Source organism: Eptesicus fuscus, chromosome 6, assembly GCF_027574615.1.
Source record: "Eptesicus fuscus isolate TK198812 chromosome 6, DD_ASM_mEF_20220401, whole genome shotgun sequence".
NCBI classification, from domain to species: domain Eukaryota; kingdom Metazoa; phylum Chordata; class Mammalia; order Chiroptera; family Vespertilionidae; genus Eptesicus; species Eptesicus fuscus.
In genome coordinates, this window is record NC_072478.1 from 6,725,251 (window position 1) to 6,742,749 (window position 17,499).

The 17,499-nt window shown below is 55.4% G+C and overlaps 1 protein-coding gene and 1 pseudogene across 8 annotated transcripts; both read left to right on the plus strand.

The window, feature by feature from the left end:
* The first annotated feature begins 450 nt into the window (after positions 1-450).
* Positions 451-8,409, plus strand: ZNF692 (zinc finger protein 692). Of its 8 annotated transcripts, none has more exons than XM_054717147.1 (12): positions 451-661; positions 969-1,161; positions 1,423-1,454; positions 1,782-2,045; positions 2,553-2,601; positions 2,692-2,817; positions 3,109-3,330; positions 3,418-3,495; positions 3,582-3,660; positions 5,030-5,144; positions 7,774-7,873; positions 7,963-8,409. In XM_054717147.1, the coding sequence occupies exons 2-12, from the start codon at positions 980-982 to the stop codon at positions 8,255-8,257; spliced, it is 1,542 nt and encodes a 513-aa protein (XP_054573122.1). In that variant the 5' UTR covers positions 451-661; positions 969-979; the 3' UTR covers positions 8,258-8,409. The 8 variants fall into 8 exon arrangements, with proteins under 8 accessions (XP_054573122.1, XP_008149626.2, XP_054573123.1 ...); XM_008151404.3 differs by having other exon boundaries at positions 451-592; XM_054717148.1 differs by having other exon boundaries at positions 451-592; positions 1,782-1,892.
* Positions 8,410-13,895: 5,486 nt separating this feature from the next.
* LOC103295004 (serine/threonine-protein kinase A-Raf-like) lies at positions 13,896-16,143 on the plus strand (annotated as a pseudogene).
* The last annotated feature ends 1,356 nt before the right edge of the window (positions 16,144-17,499 follow it).

A 17,499-nucleotide genomic window follows, 5' to 3' on the forward strand; every position in this document is an offset into this window, starting at 1 on the left:
CCTACATCGTCAGATGTTGCTCCAGGGGTGGCGTGTCAGAGAGCTGACCCCTGCATTTGGCCACGTGGCCACCGCCAGTGGCCTTGAGAAGCGCGTTCCAGTGGCTCGGTGGCAAGAAAAGTCCCGCTGGGCTATTGTAGAAAGAATGGCAGCTGATTCTGCAGCTCGCGTTTGTTGGTGGCAATAGGGGAGGCGGAACTGAAGCGGAAGTACAAACTAGGAATAACGAAGGGGGAGGGGAGGTGCAGGCTGGAGGGCCGGGTCCGAGCATGGTTCCCCAAGCCTTTGGAAACCCACAGCAGGTGCGCGGCACGAAAGAGACAGACCCCAACCTCCGCCGGCCCCGCCCCGCCCCGCCCCGCACGACGCGCGTGCGCGACTGGGCGGCAGGCGGCTAGCGGGCGGCAGTGCGCAGGCGCGCGTCGTGCCCGCCCCTTCCTCCGCGGCCGGCCCAGTTCCGCGGGGGCCACTCAGGAGCCAGGAGCCGGGCGGCTCTTAAAGGAGAAACGGCGGCGGGCGCGGAAGGTGGGCCCCGTCCTTCCACCGCGGTCCCGCCCGCGCCTGGCGGCGGCGCAGGCGCCGTGGGAAGCTGGTAAGGCCGGGCCGGGCGGGCGCTCGAGGCGGCCCCGGGATGGCCTGTGCAGTGCCCGGTCCGCTCACCGTACGTGTTCAGTGCTGCGGCCCGGGACCGGGTGGGGCGGGCCCCGGCCCCCGGCCCCCGGCCCCCAGGACGCTCCTTGCAGTGGAAGCTGTTTCCCACCCGGCTCCCCTTCCGGGAGGAGCTCCCCGTGGAAGAAGCACGCCCCCGCCCGCCGTTCCTGCCCCTCGGGGGTCGGGTCCCCTACCTCCCGCCGACGGCAGCGAGTGCTATGGCAACGGTTTGGTCCTGCCCATCCCCCGCTGAGACCGCGGAGGCCGGCCGGCGAGGGGCGGGTCCGGCCGGCCCACGCGCGTCCTCTGCCTTGCAGGGCCCGGGCCCATGGCTGCCTCCCCGGCAGAGGCCGACGCATCCCACAGGCGGCGGGAGAAGCGGCGGCAGCTGGATGCGCGCCGCAGCAAGTGTCGCATCCGCCTGGGCGGCCACATGGAGCAGTGGTGCCTCCTCAAGGAGCAGCTGGGCTTCTCCCTGCACTCGCAGCTCGCCAAGTTCCTGCTGGACCGGTTAGGGCTGGACGGGGATGGGGGGGGGGGGGGTAAGGGGGGTCACCCAGAGTCCCCCATCCTCACCCCAAGTGCTGGCCCATTGCTCACTTCGGCGTATGGTATGGACTGATTTGTGGCCTCCCAGGGTCCTGCCCCACCCTCTGCGCCCCCATCGCACAGGGGCCCGTAAAGCTTGCCCCCCTAAGTGTGTGAGGGCCCTTAGTTGAGGACACTTGTCCGACTGGGCCCGACCTGACCTGCCTCTTGTCCCTCTGGCAGGTACACTTCTTCGGGCTGTGTGCTCTGTGCAGGTGGGTAGGCAGCAGCTGGGGGAAGGGGCTCAGGTGCCATAGAGGGTCCCAGGAATACTCTCCCTAAGGGGACTGGATCAGGGGGAGCCCTGTGGGAGTTTGGGAAGAGCTAAGGCGTGGGGGAGCCCAGGGCAGTTGGATGAGAGCAGACTGGGGAAGGGAGCCGTTTCTCAGGACCTTGCTGTCTGGGCTCTGAAGAATGGAGAACGGGACTAGGGACCAGAGTTGCTCAGGGGTGTTACCAGGCAAGGCTCTCTGGGTATGGCTCTCAAGGGTGAGAATAGGGGGCACCCCAGCTTGCTCTGACTGTCACCTTCACCCCTTTAGGTCCTAAGCCTTTGCCCCCCAAGGGTCTGCAGTATCTGGTGCTCCTATCTCATGCCCACAGCCAAGAGTGCAGCCTGGTGCCCGGGCTGCGGGGGCCCGGGGGCCGAGATGGTGGGCTTGTGTGGGAGTGCTCAGCGGGCCACACCTTCTCCTGGGGCCCCTCTTCAGGCCCCACACCTCCAGCGGAGCCCAAGCCAGCCCTCCTTCCAAGTACTTCCCCGAGAAGCTGGTGCCCAGAGGCCAGGGGTGGGCAGGAGCCTGCAGGTAGGCGGGGGGAAGAAGAGCTGTGGAGAATAGGAAGGGAAAAGGGTTTCCATCTCTGCAGCTCAGAACCTTTGGCTCTAAAAATGATCTGTTCTCAATGGAAAACTATGCTGTCCAGGAAATATATCCTTAATACATCTTAGGTGTAAAAAGGAAAGTACATAATAGGGTATACGGCATGTGTTTTGGTGGGAAAATAAGGGGAGAAACACTTTTGAAAGAAGGAGATCTCTCTGGGAAGGCAAGTGGAAACCAGATTGCCTGTGGGGAGAGTTAGGCCACGAGGGGGCAGTATTGGAAAGGAGGCTTCACAGTGTACCTTTTTATACTTGTGTGTGCTTTTTTTAACCATGTGAATGTGTCATCTTTAAAATAAAATACCCTTTCCCACTGTAGTAGCCTCTGCCCCTTCCTAAGAGTCCTCCCATGAATTCAGACCTTAGAGTCCACCTGCCCTCATCCCTCCAGCCAGAGTTTCTTCCCCCTTAACCCCACCTGTGCCAACAGGTTTGGAATCTGAGCATGAGGAGAGGACTCGGGAGGCGAGGCTGCCCAGGTGAGGCTGGGTGAAGGAGGGACAAGCTAGATGGGTGGGCAGTAGGGGTGAGGGGTCAGAACCTCAGGCTTGCCTTCTTTGCCCCTGCAGGGGAATGGGACCCCCACCGGAGTCCTTCCTGCCTCCAGGAGAAGACGAGGGGGAGGACGAAGATGAGAGTGAAGAGGAGATGCTCAGTGACGCCAGCCCATGGACCTACAGCTCCTCCTCAGACAAGCAAGTTGGGGCTGAGGGGGGACACTGAGCAGAGCAGGAGGGTGGGGGCAGCTGACCAGGGATGAAGAGCTTTGCAGACTTGGTGGGAAAGGCAGAACGAACTGGAGGCTTGAAATTGGGTGGGAAGGGGTTAAGTTAGGCTTCAAGGGAGAATGAAGGCCGAATGCAGATATGAGTAGAGGCCTGGGTGTTGTTGTTCTGAGTTTGGGATCGTCTCGATTTAGGGGCTGGGGTGGGGCTGTGGCTGGCAGGGGGCCCAGGGAGTTAATGTCCTCCTCTTCATTCTTTCAGTTGTGAGCCAGATGCCCCCAGACCACACCCTTTCCCTGTCACCCATGCACTTAAGGAGGGAGAGACACCTCTGGCCCCTGCAGCTGCCCCCACTTCGCTTGCTGTGCCACCCTCATCAGCATCCTCACTGGGTTCTGGAGCTCCTCTGTCTGTAGAAGATGAGGGGGAACCGGAGCTCACTCGGACCCCTCAAGTGGCCCAGCAAACTGAGCCCCTGGCCAGGTAACCTATTGGCTGAGACAGAGGGCAGGGGTGTCCTGGGACATGGCCCTTCCTCGAGGCCCTCTGCTCCCTCTTTGCTGCTCGTAGCCCTGGGAGTCAGGTCCAGTCTGCTCTGGCGGTGGCCTGGGATGAGGACAGTGCACAGATTGGCCCCAAGAGAATTAGGTAAGGCTCGGGGAGGGGGCTGAGGGAGCGGGCTGAGAGGAGAGCCTGCAGGAGTCTTCATGCTCCTCCCTATTCTGCTCCCCCAGGAAAGCTGCCAAAAAGGAGCTGCTGCCCTGTGACTACCCTGGCTGCGGAAGGATCTTCTCCAACCGGCAGTATTTGAATGTGAGGATGTGAAGGGCACAGGTTGGGTTCCATGTGGCCTCGGTGGAGAAGGGCTGAAGGAGAAGCTGAGGCAAAGGAACCTGGGGTGTGGGGAGACTGGAAGTCAGGAAAAGAAGGGTTGGGGTGGACATGCAGAGCTTACCTGCAGTTACTAATCACTAAACCAGGTGACTGGTAGGAAGGCAGAAAACCCAGCCTTGGACACACTACCACTGCCCACTGCTGCTTGTGGCATGGCCTCCAGGGACCACAGGTTCTCTGGGTGAGAGTGACTGTTATAAGCACTTGACCTTTTGATCTTCGAAACGTCCTTAGGGAGTAGATGCTGATACTGTTCCCACTTTGCAAACCAGGAAGCCAGGGTACACATGGCTAAACGCTGTCCAAGGCTCCTCAGCTAGTGTGTAATAGTGCTGGGGTCTCCGAGTTTTGTCCCCATATCCAGGAGAAGTTTGAGGCACAGAAAGGGCAGGGCCCACCCCTACACTCAGCCAGAGCCCTCGGGGCAGGTCTGGGGTCTGAGGAGGCTCACGCAGGGCTGGTGAGGCATGGGTGTACCAGGAGCAAGTAGAGGGAGAGAGTCCCCAAGTGGCAAGCGAAGCTCTGGGCTGTGGACGTCAGCAGGGCTGGGCAGATACACTGAGCCTGTTCCAGGAGGAGACGGAAACAGCCCCAACAGCAGTTTAACTCAGTGGACAAAAAATAAGACGAGAATTCATGTACTGGACAACAGTGGGGTGACTGGGGGGGTACGGAGGAGGGTGGGTGGAGGTGGAAGAGGGCATGGAGGGGATAAATAGTGATGGAAAAAATAAATAAAATGAAATCAGAACAAAGGAAAGAATGTGGGATCTTGGAGGGGAAGCCCATGGGATTTAATGAGACGGGGTGAACCTGGGTCACAGAAGAAGAGAAATGTATTCCAGAAGTACTTGGAAGTCAAGGTCGAAGAACACACTACCCTTAAGAGTGTTCCAGGTTGAGAGTATGTGTGTCCAAAACAGATGTCAGAGAAAAGCGTATAACACATATCCGGGGTGATCTTTTGCTGAAAAGTAGGCCATCGGGTGATGTTGTACTTGAATATTGACAGTGAAGAGGGCAATCATGCCCCTACGATCTGTCCATCCCCAGCAGACAGCACAGTCATAGTTGGGGAACTGGGCATGACAAGGGGAAGTTGTGGCAAGGACGTGAGGTCATAGAAGTCAAGGCGACAACAAGATGAGGGCATTCTGTGGTCAGGATGGGATGGGAGGGCGCTCACGTGTAGGTGATGTGAGCCATGCTGACGGTTTTCGGCAGAGGAGCCTGTCCGGTGGGCCGGCTCCGGGGTCTCCCTGAGGGGCCCGTTCCCTTCCTTCCGTAGCACCATAAGAAGTACCAGCACATCCACCAGAAGTCCTTCTCCTGCCCGGAGCCGGCCTGTGGGAAGTCCTTCAACTTCAAGAAACACCTGAAGGAGCACGTGAAGCTGCACAGTGGTCAGTGGGGGGAATGCCTCCTCGTTTCCCCCTGTGGGTCCTTTCAGCACCCCCTTGGGGACCCATCACCTCCCCCTGTGGATCCCTTTACCTCCACCTGTGGGTCTGTCATGTCCTCCTGTGGGACCGCTCACCTCCCCTTGGGGTTCCTGTACCTTCCCACCTGTGAGTCCCTTCACCTCCCCTGTGGGGCCATCAGCTATCTGCAGTCCCTGTCACACTCTCCAGGTGACTCACTCGCACACTCATCATGCAGAAGCTCCCTGTGTGTTGAGCACGTACCTGCTTGAGGCTGTTGTGGGTGCTGAGACGCCTCAGTGAGCAAAGCAGGCAGCCCTCACCTAAGCTGGCCCCTCCCATGACACAGAGCCCGGCAGAAGTGAGGAGTGCATGGGGAGTTGCTCTGGTAGAAAGGGAAGGTGCTTTGAGCAAAGACCTCAGTGAAAGGAGAAATGGAGACGTGTCCATCTCTACGAGCAGCGCGTGGAAGGATGAGAAGACAGATAGGTGATGGGGCCCCAAGACTCCCATGAGGATGGCTTGGCTCCTGGGCAGATGAGATGGATTCCGCCTCAGGGTCTTGAGCAGTGAAGGGACACAGCTGACTTTAAAAGGAGAGCTGTGGCCCTAGTCAGTTTGGCTCAGTGGATAGAGTGTCGGCCTGCGGACTGAAGAGTCCCGGGTTCGATTCCAGTTAAGGGCACATATCTTGGTTGCAGGCACCAGGCCCTGGTCGGGGGCATGCAGGAGGCAACCAATCGATGTGTCTCTCTCACCTTGGTGTTTCTCACTCTCCCTTTTCCTTCCACTCTGCCTAAAAATCAATGGGAAAAATACCCTTGGGTGAGGAATTAAAAAAATAAAAAGAGAGCTATGGCTGCCAGGTGGCGTAGGGGATGCAGGGTGTGCAGGGCGCAGTGATGGTGGTCTGGAGCTGACGAGAGTGGATCCAGAAGGGCTGCCATGGGAAAGACACATTAGCACAGGTGGGATGGGCAGGAGGAGACGGGTGACTTGGAGGATTCCAGCCTGAGCAGCTGGGCAGGAGGTAATATGGCTTCTTGAAACACACGTGCTGTAGGAAAGGGACATTTTATTTGGGGCATACCAATAGGTACCCCAGAAGATGTGAATCCGGAGTTTGGGGATATGGGTAAAAAAGTAGGTTTGTCATGAGCACATGGTTGGTTTTGGAGCTGTGGGTGGCATAACCCCACACGGAAGGACTGAGCCAGGTGAAGAGGCTCGAGCGGGCAGGTAGGAAGGGCAGCTGCAGAGGAGCCAGCGAGGCAGGCGAGGAAACTGGTATTGAAGGACCAAGCAAAGTACTGGGGAGGGGCGTGTGCCGGCGCACAGGGCTGAGGAAGAGGACGAGGGCAGGTCACCAGACATGGTGGGAAGCCATCCTTGACTAGATGGTGGGTGACAAGGGGAATGACAGCCCGAATGGAGGGAGTTCCAGGCAGGAAGGAGCTAAGGAAGTGGAGACGGTGAATATGAACAACTCTGGGAATTGCTGAGAAAACAAGCAGAGAATTGGGGTCTTAGCTAAGAGGGCTGTAAGCTTGGGGCACACAATGGGACCGATCCCTCAGAGAGGAAAGACTTACTGACTAGGGGGGTGGGGAGTGGGCAACCTGTGGTCAGTGAGGGGGTATCTCAGGCACAGTCGGAAGGTGGCCGCAGAGGAGCAGGCGGTAGTCACATATGTGGGCACAGAAGCTTTCTGGCTGGTGATTTGGGGGCAGGATATGAGCATCCTCTCTGGGCTTCACTCTTATTGATGGCTTCAAAACCAGCTCAGTGCTGCATGGAGCTGCTGAGAGGAGGTGGTGCGAACATGGCCTTCTGGACTCCAAAGAGGGGCGAGTGAGCTGACCAGGGAAGTGTGGAGGCTGAGGGGAGGGGTTTCTGCCCCGCAGTATACAAGGGCAGGCCAAGGGTTGTGTTTATGCTGCATTGGTTTTAACCTAGCAGGTACAGCTGAGGGAGAGAGGGACAGGTGAATTGGTGTGAGTGACAGAAGGCTACACAGCTGTCTTAGAAACCGCACTGGGCAAGCGGTAGTGGGGTGTGCATTGGGCCCTGGACTGGCAGCCTGGAGTCACTGGATTATCATAGTGTGACAAGGTAGGGTATTGTAGGCAGGCCCGTGGCTGGAACTCGGATGGTTGAAACTGTGGTGATGGGGTATGTCTTGGGAGTGGTGGTTGAGAAGGGTGGGCTGCTAGGTCAGTGAAGGTCATGTCACGGAACAGAGACGTGAGTGCTGGCCAAGTAGGAAGTGAACTGACACCAGGATAGCTGGAGAGAAGGCCGGGAGCCAGTATTGCATGGGGCACAGGGGAGTAACGGAGTCGAAGGCTGCCAGTGTGTGATCTGATGGCAGGGTATACAGTGGTGTTGCAACAGGTCTAAAGGGCCCTTGAGAAGCTTGGAGGTGGCAGGGAGGGCAGGTTCCAGAAAAAATAGAGAGGGGATTGCTGACCACCACAGGCCGTTGTTGGGGGCCAGGATGGATGTGATGTGGAGGCTGAATGGGGACAGTACTCCTGTGGGGGCTGGTGGATGGGCTGAGGAGGGGCCACAGCCTGGAGATGGATGCTGGGGTGTCCCCATGCCCCCGCAGACACCCGGGACTACATCTGTGAATTCTGCGCCCGGTCTTTCCGCACCAGCAGCAACCTGGTCATCCACCGGCGCATCCACACTGGAGAGAAACCGCTGCAGTGAGTGTGGGGTGTTGGAGAGGGGGCCGGCAGGACACTCGGGCCACTGGGCCGAGGCCCCTGACTCCCCTCTGCTGACCCTGGCACAGGTGTGAGATCTGCGGGTTCACCTGCCGCCAGAAGGCCTCCCTGAACTGGCACCGGCGCAAGCATGCAGAGACAGCGGCCACCCTGCGCTTCCCCTGCGAGGTCTGTGGCAAGTGCTTTGAGAAGCCAGACAGCGTCGCAGCTCACTGCAGCAAAAGCCACCCAGCGCTGCTCCTGGCCCCGTCAGAGCAACTCAGCCCAGCGGAGCCCAGTTCCGGTGTCGCTCCCCCTGCGCTCCTGGGGGCCAGTGATGGGTGCAGGCCCTCGGGTTTCTCAGGCTCTGACCCTGCCTCCTGAGCAGTGACCACGGGACTGGAGAGGAGAAGGGCCAGCGCCTGGGCCCTGGGAACTAGGCTGCGGGAGTCAGGGCACAGGCAGGACTGGACTCCAGGGCAGTGAGGCAGTAGTACTCTTCCTACAGACAGAATAAACTCAGTATTTTACGTGGACGTGTGGGCAGTGAGTGATTTTGCACCAGAGGCGCAGGAATCCTGATTCCTTTGTAGGCACTCTGCCGGTGCAGCCAGGCACCAGCCCTGTGCCTCTCTGCAGCCCCCCTCAAGGACCCAGATTTCCCCATTTGCTTGGGCACTTTGCAGCCTTTCCTGTGGAGTGTCACACCCACTCTCACTGGAGCAGAGCAGGCTGTGAGCGCAGGGAGAGTACTGGGTCATTCTGGAGGTCTGGACCAGCAGGCATACGGTACGTCACCCTGGTCCATGTTCTGTCCGTTAACCGGGAGAAGCAAACACACAGGCCTAAGAATCTTGGCTTCTAGTACACGATCAAGAGGGCTGTGCATGCAGCATTGCTCAGCTGCCTTGGGAAGAGCAAGACCTAGGGACTTGGAATGGGCCTGACTCTCAGGTCACTTCTCAGGTTTGCAGAGGCAGCGGCCTCGGGGTTGGTAAAGGAGGCTCTTGGCATCCGGAACCCAGACACATACCTCCTATTCCACCAGTCATAGCAGAAAACGGCTGGCCCAGGAAATGTGCACCCTGCCCTGTTGCCTCTGGAGTCTGAGCTTGATTCACGTGTTCCACTTGGCTGTGCTAGGCTTTGGGGACCCATGTGGTCTTAGCCTAGGTCCCAGGGCTAATGCTGCCCACCTGGCTGGAGAATACTGCCCTGAGAGGCACTGGATCTGGGACAGGCGGGCAGCCCTGCTGAAGGCTCCCGCCAGCCTTCATGAGAGGGGGCCATCTCTCTCAGGCAGCAGCTGTGTGCCTCTGATGTACAGATGTCCTCAGGTAAGCTAGCTCCGCTGCCATTTCTGCCTGCAAATTTCCGATCTGTCAGAAGACCAAGGAGGCTAGTAGCTAAGGGGAACCATGAGGCAGGAAGAGCAGGTGGGATGTGACAGTGGCCACATCTGTGATCATTACCTGAAGAGGCAGGACATCAAAAGTACCCAGGCAGGAGAGGCAGAGGAGACTCAGGCTGGGAAAAGAAGATGGGGCAGAGAAAACCGCTCAAGTGGGAAGACAGGAAAACACCCGAGAGCACAGCGGCTGGGGACACCCCAGCCCCCAGGCTCTCCCAAGTATCTGGGGGCCTGTCCTGACTCCTCCCCCCGCCCACCAGAGGAACAGGACTGACAAGGAAGTAGGTGTAGGGCTCCGCAGCAGGCCAGGTAGTAAAGGCTCCACCTGCTGAGTTGGCCCGCAGTCCCTGCGACACTTTTGGCGTTTGCATAGCCTACTCCAGGGATGCCTCTCAGCAAGGGTCCCTTAGCTGGGACACAAGAAGTCCCTGCTTTCGCTGTCCTGCCTGCCCAGCGTAGATGAGGGCGGTGCCCTGGGTGGTGGAAGTGGCACGAGCATGATTAAGGGCCAGCTGGTGCTGCGAGGGCGAGCGGCTGTGGCTGAAGCACTTGCACTCGGCACGTTGTGGCTCACCCACGTGTGGCCGCTCACCCAGGTGCGTCTCGCGGCGCAGCGCCAGCTGGGGGTCCCGGGGGCGGGGCGCGCCCGGCCAACGCCCACTCGGCCTCCCCCGACCCTCCCTCCCGGGCACAGGCACTGTGAATGCAGACACGAGCCCACCCGGAGCGGAGGAGCTGGGGGAGTGTAGAGGTCAGGACTTCATGAAATGTGTGCATTCTTTCCTGTTCTCCTGATTCCGATTGTTAGCTTTCCCTCTTCTGTACCTGCTGCTTTCACTGCTGGGAATCCGTGTCCGCTGACCTCTGTGGAGTCACTGGGGGCAGCGTGGGAAGCGGCCGTGTTTGTGGTGCGGGCACTGAAATTGCCCTCTACCGTAGGTCCCCTCACCGGTAGCCAGCTGGCTCTTCGGACACCGGACACCGCGCGGCACCCAGTCAGCCGGCTCGCCGGATCCCCTCGCGGACTGAGACCGGCCGCCGAATTGGGGAGCAGGGAGGTGCCTCTGAGTAGGGGGTCCCGCTTCAACTCCGCTCCCCCGTGGTGGCCTCAGCGGGCCGTGCCGCTGCCTGCCGGAAGACCAGGAGGCTTACGAGTGCTGCTCGGCCGGCTCAGCCCGCGGGGCCGGCTACCCGGAGCGGAGGACCGCGCTCGTCCCGCCCGCCTCCGGCCCCGGGCCCGCCTTCCTCCCAGGCCAGCCAATCCCTGCTCCTGCTGAGGACGCGGCGCGGAGCCCAGCGCACCCTCCGCGTCCGCCGCTGAGTCGGGTGCCCCGCCTGGTCCTCCTGAGACCCGCGCACCCTTCCCGTGCCATGGCCGTGTGTCCTCGCAGGTGCTACCACCGCCCAAACCGCCCCGGTAGTGAGGCAGCTTCCAGTGAGGCCGGATGATTCCTGTGCTCACTTGCCAGTGCGTTTCCCTAGTGTTTTCTTTTGTTAAGCATTCCAGCTGCAGTGCCCTCACCATAAAAAAACGGCAGCTTCCCACGCCACAGAGGTCAGCTGACACGGATTCCCAACATGGAAAGAACCAAGTACAGAAGAGTGAAATCTAACCATCTAGAATAATGAGACCAGGAAAGAATGCATGCATTTCATGAATTCCTGAATTTTAGATTTTACTTTTTTTAAGCAATGATGATTTTTATTAACTTTACTAGAAGCCCGGTGCATGAAATTCGTGCACGGAGGGGGGTTGTCCCTCAGCCCAGCCTGTACCCTCTCCAATCTGGGACTCCTGGAGGGATGTCCGACTGCCCGTTTAGGCCCGATCCTGGCAGTCGGACATCCCTCTCACAATCCAGGACTGCTGGCTCCCAACTGCTTGCCTGCCTGCCTTCCTGATTGCCCCTAACTGCTTCTGCCTGCCAGCCTGATCACCCCCTAACCACTCCGCTGCCAGCCTGGTTGATGCTTAACTGCTCCCCTGCCAGCCTGTTTGCCCCCAACTTCCCTCCTCTGCCAGCCTGGTCACCCCTAACTGCCCTCTCCTACAGGGTTGATCACCTCCAACTGCCCTCCCTTGCAAGCCTGGTCCCTCTCAACTGCCCTCCCTTGCAGGCCGGGTGCCTCCCAACTGTCCTCCCCTGCTGGCCATCTTGTAGTGGCCATCTTGTGTCCACATGGGGCAGGATCTTTGACCACATGGGGCAGCTATATTGTGTGTTGCAGTGATGATCAATCTGTATATTACTCTTTTATTAGATAGGATAGAGGCCTGGTACAGGGGTGGGGGCCAGCTGGTTTGCCCTGAAGGGTGTCCCTGATCAGGGTGGGATTCCCTTGGGGCGTGGGGCGGCCTGAGCGAGGGGCCTGTGGTGGTTTGCAGGCCGGCCACACCCCCTGGCAACCCAAGTGGAGGCCCTGGTATCTGGAATTTATTTTCCTTCTACAATTGAAACTTTGTAGCCTGGCCGAAACCAGTTTGGCTCAGTGGATAGAGCGTCGGCCTGCGGACTCAAGGGTCCCAGGTTCGATTCCGGTCAAGGGCATATACCTTGGTTGTGGGCACATCCCCAGTGTGGGGTGTGCAAGAGGCAGCTAATCGATGTTTCTCTCTCATCGATGTTTCTAACTCTCTATCCCTCTCTCTTCCTCTCTGTAAAATAAAAATCAGTAAAATATATTTTTAAAAAAAGAAACTTTGTAGCCTGGAGCGGAGCCAAGCCTGCTGCCATTTCTGTGGCAGTTAATTCACCTTCTACAATTGAAACTTTGTAGCCTTAAGCGGGTGGGCCTGGCCAGGGTGTGCAGAAAGCTTTGCTTCCCCTGTTGCTGCCGGCAACCCTGGCCTGCTCTCTCAAGCTCCTTTCTGCCGCCATTTGTTTGAATTTGTTTACCTTCTATAATTAAAACTTTGTAGCTTGAGTGGAGTCTTAGGCCTGCAACGGCTATGGAAAGCTTGGCTTGCTCTGTTACCTGGGAAACCTTGCTCTCTGTGGCTGTAGCCATCTTGGATGGGGTTATTTGCATGCTCGCCCTGATTGGCTGGTGGGCGTGTCTTATGTAGCGGAGTGATGGTTAATTTGCATATTACCATTTTATTAGAGAGGAAGTTGCAAACATTATAAAGCCAGATCAAAATGGATTTCAGGAAATGAAAGAGGAAAACAAGGGCAAACTTATAAGTTGCATCAGTAACATACATTCAGCCGAGCAGGTGTGGCTCAGTGGTTGAGCATCAACCAATGAACCAGGAGGTCATTGTTGGATTTCTGGTCAGGGCACATGCTGGGGTTGCGGGCTTGATCCCCAGTAGGGGGCGTGCAGGAGGCAGCCAATCAATGATTCTCTCATCATTGATGTTTCTTCCTCTCCCTTCCTCTCTGAAATCAATAAAAAATACATATATTTTTTAAAAACACATTCATTTTAAGGATGTGATGCAGGGATTAAATGTATTTTTAATTAATTTAAACAACTCGATAGAAAATGATTTGAGAGTGTGCTGCCACCTTCAAGGTCTTGGATACAGATTTCATCAGAGACTGCTACTACTTATGCAGGTGAAATAACTGTGGAGAGCTATAGTAAAGTAGATGTAGGTAAACTAGATAAACCTGGTATAGCACAAAAACAGAATATTTGTTGAGAGTATATTTAAAGAACAGCTTTAAAATAGAAGCTTCTTACGAGAAGAGATAAACCAAATAACTTACATGCATAGCCCATAGACACGGGCAATAGGGTCGTGAAGATCTGGGGGATGGGAAGGGGGGCTGAAGGAGGTGGAGTGGGAGACATCTATAATACTATCAACCATATATATATATATATAAATATATTTTAAACAAAAAAAAAAAAAAAAGCATCTTCCTAGTCCTAAATGATGCAATTTTAGTCCTTAATAGCTTAAATAAAGAAAGCTACATTAGCACTGGCCAGGTGGCTCAGTTGATTGGAGTGTCATCCCTTTCTACCAAGAGGTTTGATTCCCGATCAGGTCACATACCTAGGTTGCGAGTTTGATCCCGGTAGGGGCGGGTACTGGAGGCAACTCATCGTTTTTTTCTCTCTCTTGTCCATGTTTCTCGCTCTCTCCCTCTCCCTCTCTAAAAATCAATAAAAACATATCCTCGGTGAGGATTTAAAAAGAAGAAAGCTACATTAGATAAAAAATAATGTTCCAAATCACATCTAGGAATCAGTGGTTCACAAAATAAGACAGACAATGAGCTTAAAATTATGAAACAGAACCTTCAGGGGGAAATCAGTTTCAAAGTAAAATACAAGGTAAGGATAAAAATCAGTTTTTATGATTGAAACCAAAGACTAAGAGCAGTAGTATAAATCATACTAGTATCACATGCAAATTTGTAGCATCTTTAGAAAATATTTTTATTTTGGTTATTTTCACAGATTGGAGCATTTAAAATGTAAGTAGATACATTTAAACTTAACATACACTGCACTGTTAAAAATATTTTACATAATCTTAAATACTGGAAACAAGAAGACAGGTTCGAGATGGAGGTGGCGGCAGCCACTGCAGCCTGACAGGAGCCCCATGGCATGCGCCCAGCCCTGCCTCAGTCCATCTGGACAAAATTCACCATGGAGTCACCATGGAGCCCCCCTGCCGATGGGGCTGAGCCATCCTGGGCAGTGGGCACTGTCAAAGTGTACCTGCCCAAGCAACGCCCAGTGGTGACTGCCCAGATGGCATGCGTGTTTACGACACCCCAGACAAGGCTCTCGGGGTGCAGGGTCTCCATTAGGATCGCTGTGTGGTCTACCGGCTCATCAAAGGGTGAAAGACAGTCACTGCCGGGGACACAGCCATTGCCCCCTGGATGGCGAGGAGCTCATTGTTGAGGTCCTTGAAGATGTCCCACTGACCACGCACAGTTTTGTACGGAAGACCTCCTTCAGCCTGGCGTCCTGTGACTTCTGCCTTAAGTTTCTGTCCCATGGCTTCCACTGCCAAACCTGCAAGTCCCACCAGCATTGTTCCTCTAAGGCCCCCACCATCTGTGTTGATATTGTTGCAGAAGACCAGAGAAAAACCAAGCAACGCTTTAGAGAAAGGGAGTTCCACTGTTACGCTGGTGGGCTCAGCGGGATAACTTCCCAAGTCTGAGCAAAGTAACATGCAGGGGGCTTCTCTTTTATATCTATCTGGTGTCTTTGTCCCTCAAATATGGATTATGCTTCCGGTCCTTTTCACAGGCTTTGCAAAAAGGCCCCAGGTGTTGGGGATCTCCAGGCCATATCTGATGGTCTGGCCTGGCGCCTGCACTAATAACCCCTCCTCCCCCCCGGGGCTGTGCACTGTTCACAGTTTATGGCCTCTGTGAAATGTGAGCATTTAGATAACAGGTTCTGCAGGACCAGTTTCTGGGAAAGAGGCAATGACTTAATTATAGGCTATCAAGAATGTACACTGGGCTTGCTGGCACAGATCCAGATTGCTAGCCCCCCAAATATCAGGGCTACATTAGCCCTTTTAGCCTTCTCAATATGAGTACCAACTGCCAGCAGTACTAGCACAGTATCCAGGATTTGTCCGGAGGCTACAGACAGCATGAGGCTCCCTCCATCCATCCCCTGAGTGAGCCGCTAACCTCTCAGGGTTCCAGCTCCGGCACCCAGCACCGAGACCCTGAGCACTTCCCTTTCCTGCCGTGGCCAATGCCCCCCTGCGGCGCATCCGCTCCACGTCTACCCCCAATGTCAATATGGTCCGCACCACAACGCCCCGGGACCCCAGCCTCATCCAGCTCGCTGCCCAGAGTTTCAGCACTGACGCTGCTGGTAGTAGAGGTGGCAGTGATGGAGCGGCCCGGGGGAGCCCCAGCCCAGCCAGTGTGTCCTCGGGGAGGAAGTCTCCATATTCCAAGTCCCCGGCAGAACAGCGGGATAGGAAGTCCTTGGCTGATGACAAGAAGAAAGAGAAGAATCTGGGGTCGCGATTACTGGCAGGTGCCACCCAGTGAGGTGCAGCTGCTGAAGAGGACCGGGACGGCTCCTTTGGCACCGTGTTTCGTGGGCGGTGGCATGGCCATGTGGCCGTGAGGATGCTCAAGGTGGCCCAACCCGCAGCTGGGCAGGCCCAGGCCTTCAAGAAGGAGATGCAGGTGCTCGGGAAGACACAGCACGTCACCATCTTGCTGTTCATGGGCTTCATGACCCGGCCGGGGTTTGCCATCACCTCACAGTGGTGCGAGGGCTCCCACCTCTTCCGTCACCTGCACGTGGCCGCACACGCTTCCACCCGGTCCAGCTCAGTGACGTGGCCGGCAGACTGCCCAGGGCAGGACTACCTCCCCAGAGCACCATCCACCGGGATCTCAGGTCTAACAACATCTTCCCACACCAGGGGCTCCCAGGGAAGATCCGTGGCTTCGGCCTGGCCGCGGTGAAGACGCGGTGGAGCGGGGCTCAGCCCCTGGAGCAGCCCTCGGGCTCTGTGCTGTGGGTGGCGGCTGAGGTGATCCGTAGGCAGGACCCGAACCCCTACAGCCTCCAATCGGATGCCTATGCCTATGGGGTTGGACTCTACGAGCTTATGACCGGCTCCTTGCCTTATAGCCACATTGGCAGCCGTGACCAGATCATCCTTATGGTAGGCCGGGGCCAAGTCTTCAGCAACTGGCCCGAGGCCATAGGGCGCCTGCTGTCTGACTGCCTCAAGTTCTAGCAAGGGGAGCGGCCCCTCTTCCCCCAGATCCTGGCCACGACTGAGCTGCTGCAGCGGTCACTCCCCAAGACTGAGTGGAGTGCCTCCAAACCCTCCTTGCATGGCACCCAGACTGAGGAGTTGTCCACCTGCCTACTCAGCGCAGCCCGCCTTGTGCCTTAGGCCCCGCCCCCAGCCACCAATCTCAGCCTTCTACACCAAGGAGCCCTGCCCACCGATCAATCAATGTTCCATCTCTGCCCTGACACTGCCTCAGGAAACCCCATTTCTGCTTTGGGAGATGAGGGGATCCCCATGTGCTTTTCTAATTTCTCTGGAATTGGGGGACCCCAAAAGACTGAGACCACAGCCTCATCCATAGTTTGGTTTTCTCTTGACTGTGGGGATACTTCTAAATTTGGGAGCTCCTCCATCTCCAATGGCTGGGATTTGTAGCAGGGATTCCACTTAGAACCTCTCTGGAATTTGTGCCTGATGTGCCTTCCACTAGGTTTTGGGGTCCCCAGCACCTCATATGGATTTGGGGGTCCCTTCTGTATCTCCCCCATCATTCAAGGACTCCCCTCTTTCATCACTAAGAAGCACAAAATTCTGCTGGGGAAAAAATAATCTTAAATACTTTTTTTAAAAAATATATAAAGCTTAATTGATGCAGTGAGTTATTGTGCCTGAAGGTCTGTATTGAGTTCAAAGACTGGTGTCACCACTTACCAGTAGTATGTTCCTCCATTTCCTCAATTGTAAAGTGAAGGTACAATATTACCTCCATTGGTTGTCTGGAGGATCAAATGAATAAAAATAAACCACTCAGAACTGTTCCTGGCAAAGATAAACACTGCATTGAGTGTTTGATGGTTTTTGTTTGTTTGTTTTTTGTTAATCCTTACCCGAGGATATTTTTCTTTAGATTTTGGGGAGAGGGAAAGACAGAGAGAAACATCAATGTAATTGGTTGCCTCCTGCACCCGCCCTGACCAGAATCAAATCCGGGACCCTTTGGTCTGCAGGCTGGCAGGCTATTCATTGAGCCAAACCAGCAAGGGCAAGTGGTTTTCCGTTTTTATTACTAAATGAGATGAGCAACTTGGAAAAATAATTTACTTCCAGATTTTACAAGGGTAGAAATAATTCAGGGATTTTAGTAATATAGGCTGTCCCTTTTATTAACATTTATTAGCAGATTTAATATATATTACTGGGAGCAAATTTTCAAACATTTTTTAAACAGCTTTATTGAGGTATAATTGACATACAGAATCTCACATACTGAAATGTACAATTTCAAAAGTTCTGACATATGTATACACAAATCAAATTCTTACTTTAATCAAGATAGAGAACACACCCACTACCCATAAGTTTCTGTGTGCCATTTTGCAATCCCTCCCACCTTTCCCCTAGGCAAACATTGATCTGCTTCCTGTCACCATACATTAACCAACTAATATGTTTAATTAGCAATTGATGGTGATATTTATTAAATATTTGAATGATGGTAGAAAAAAATGCAAGCATATA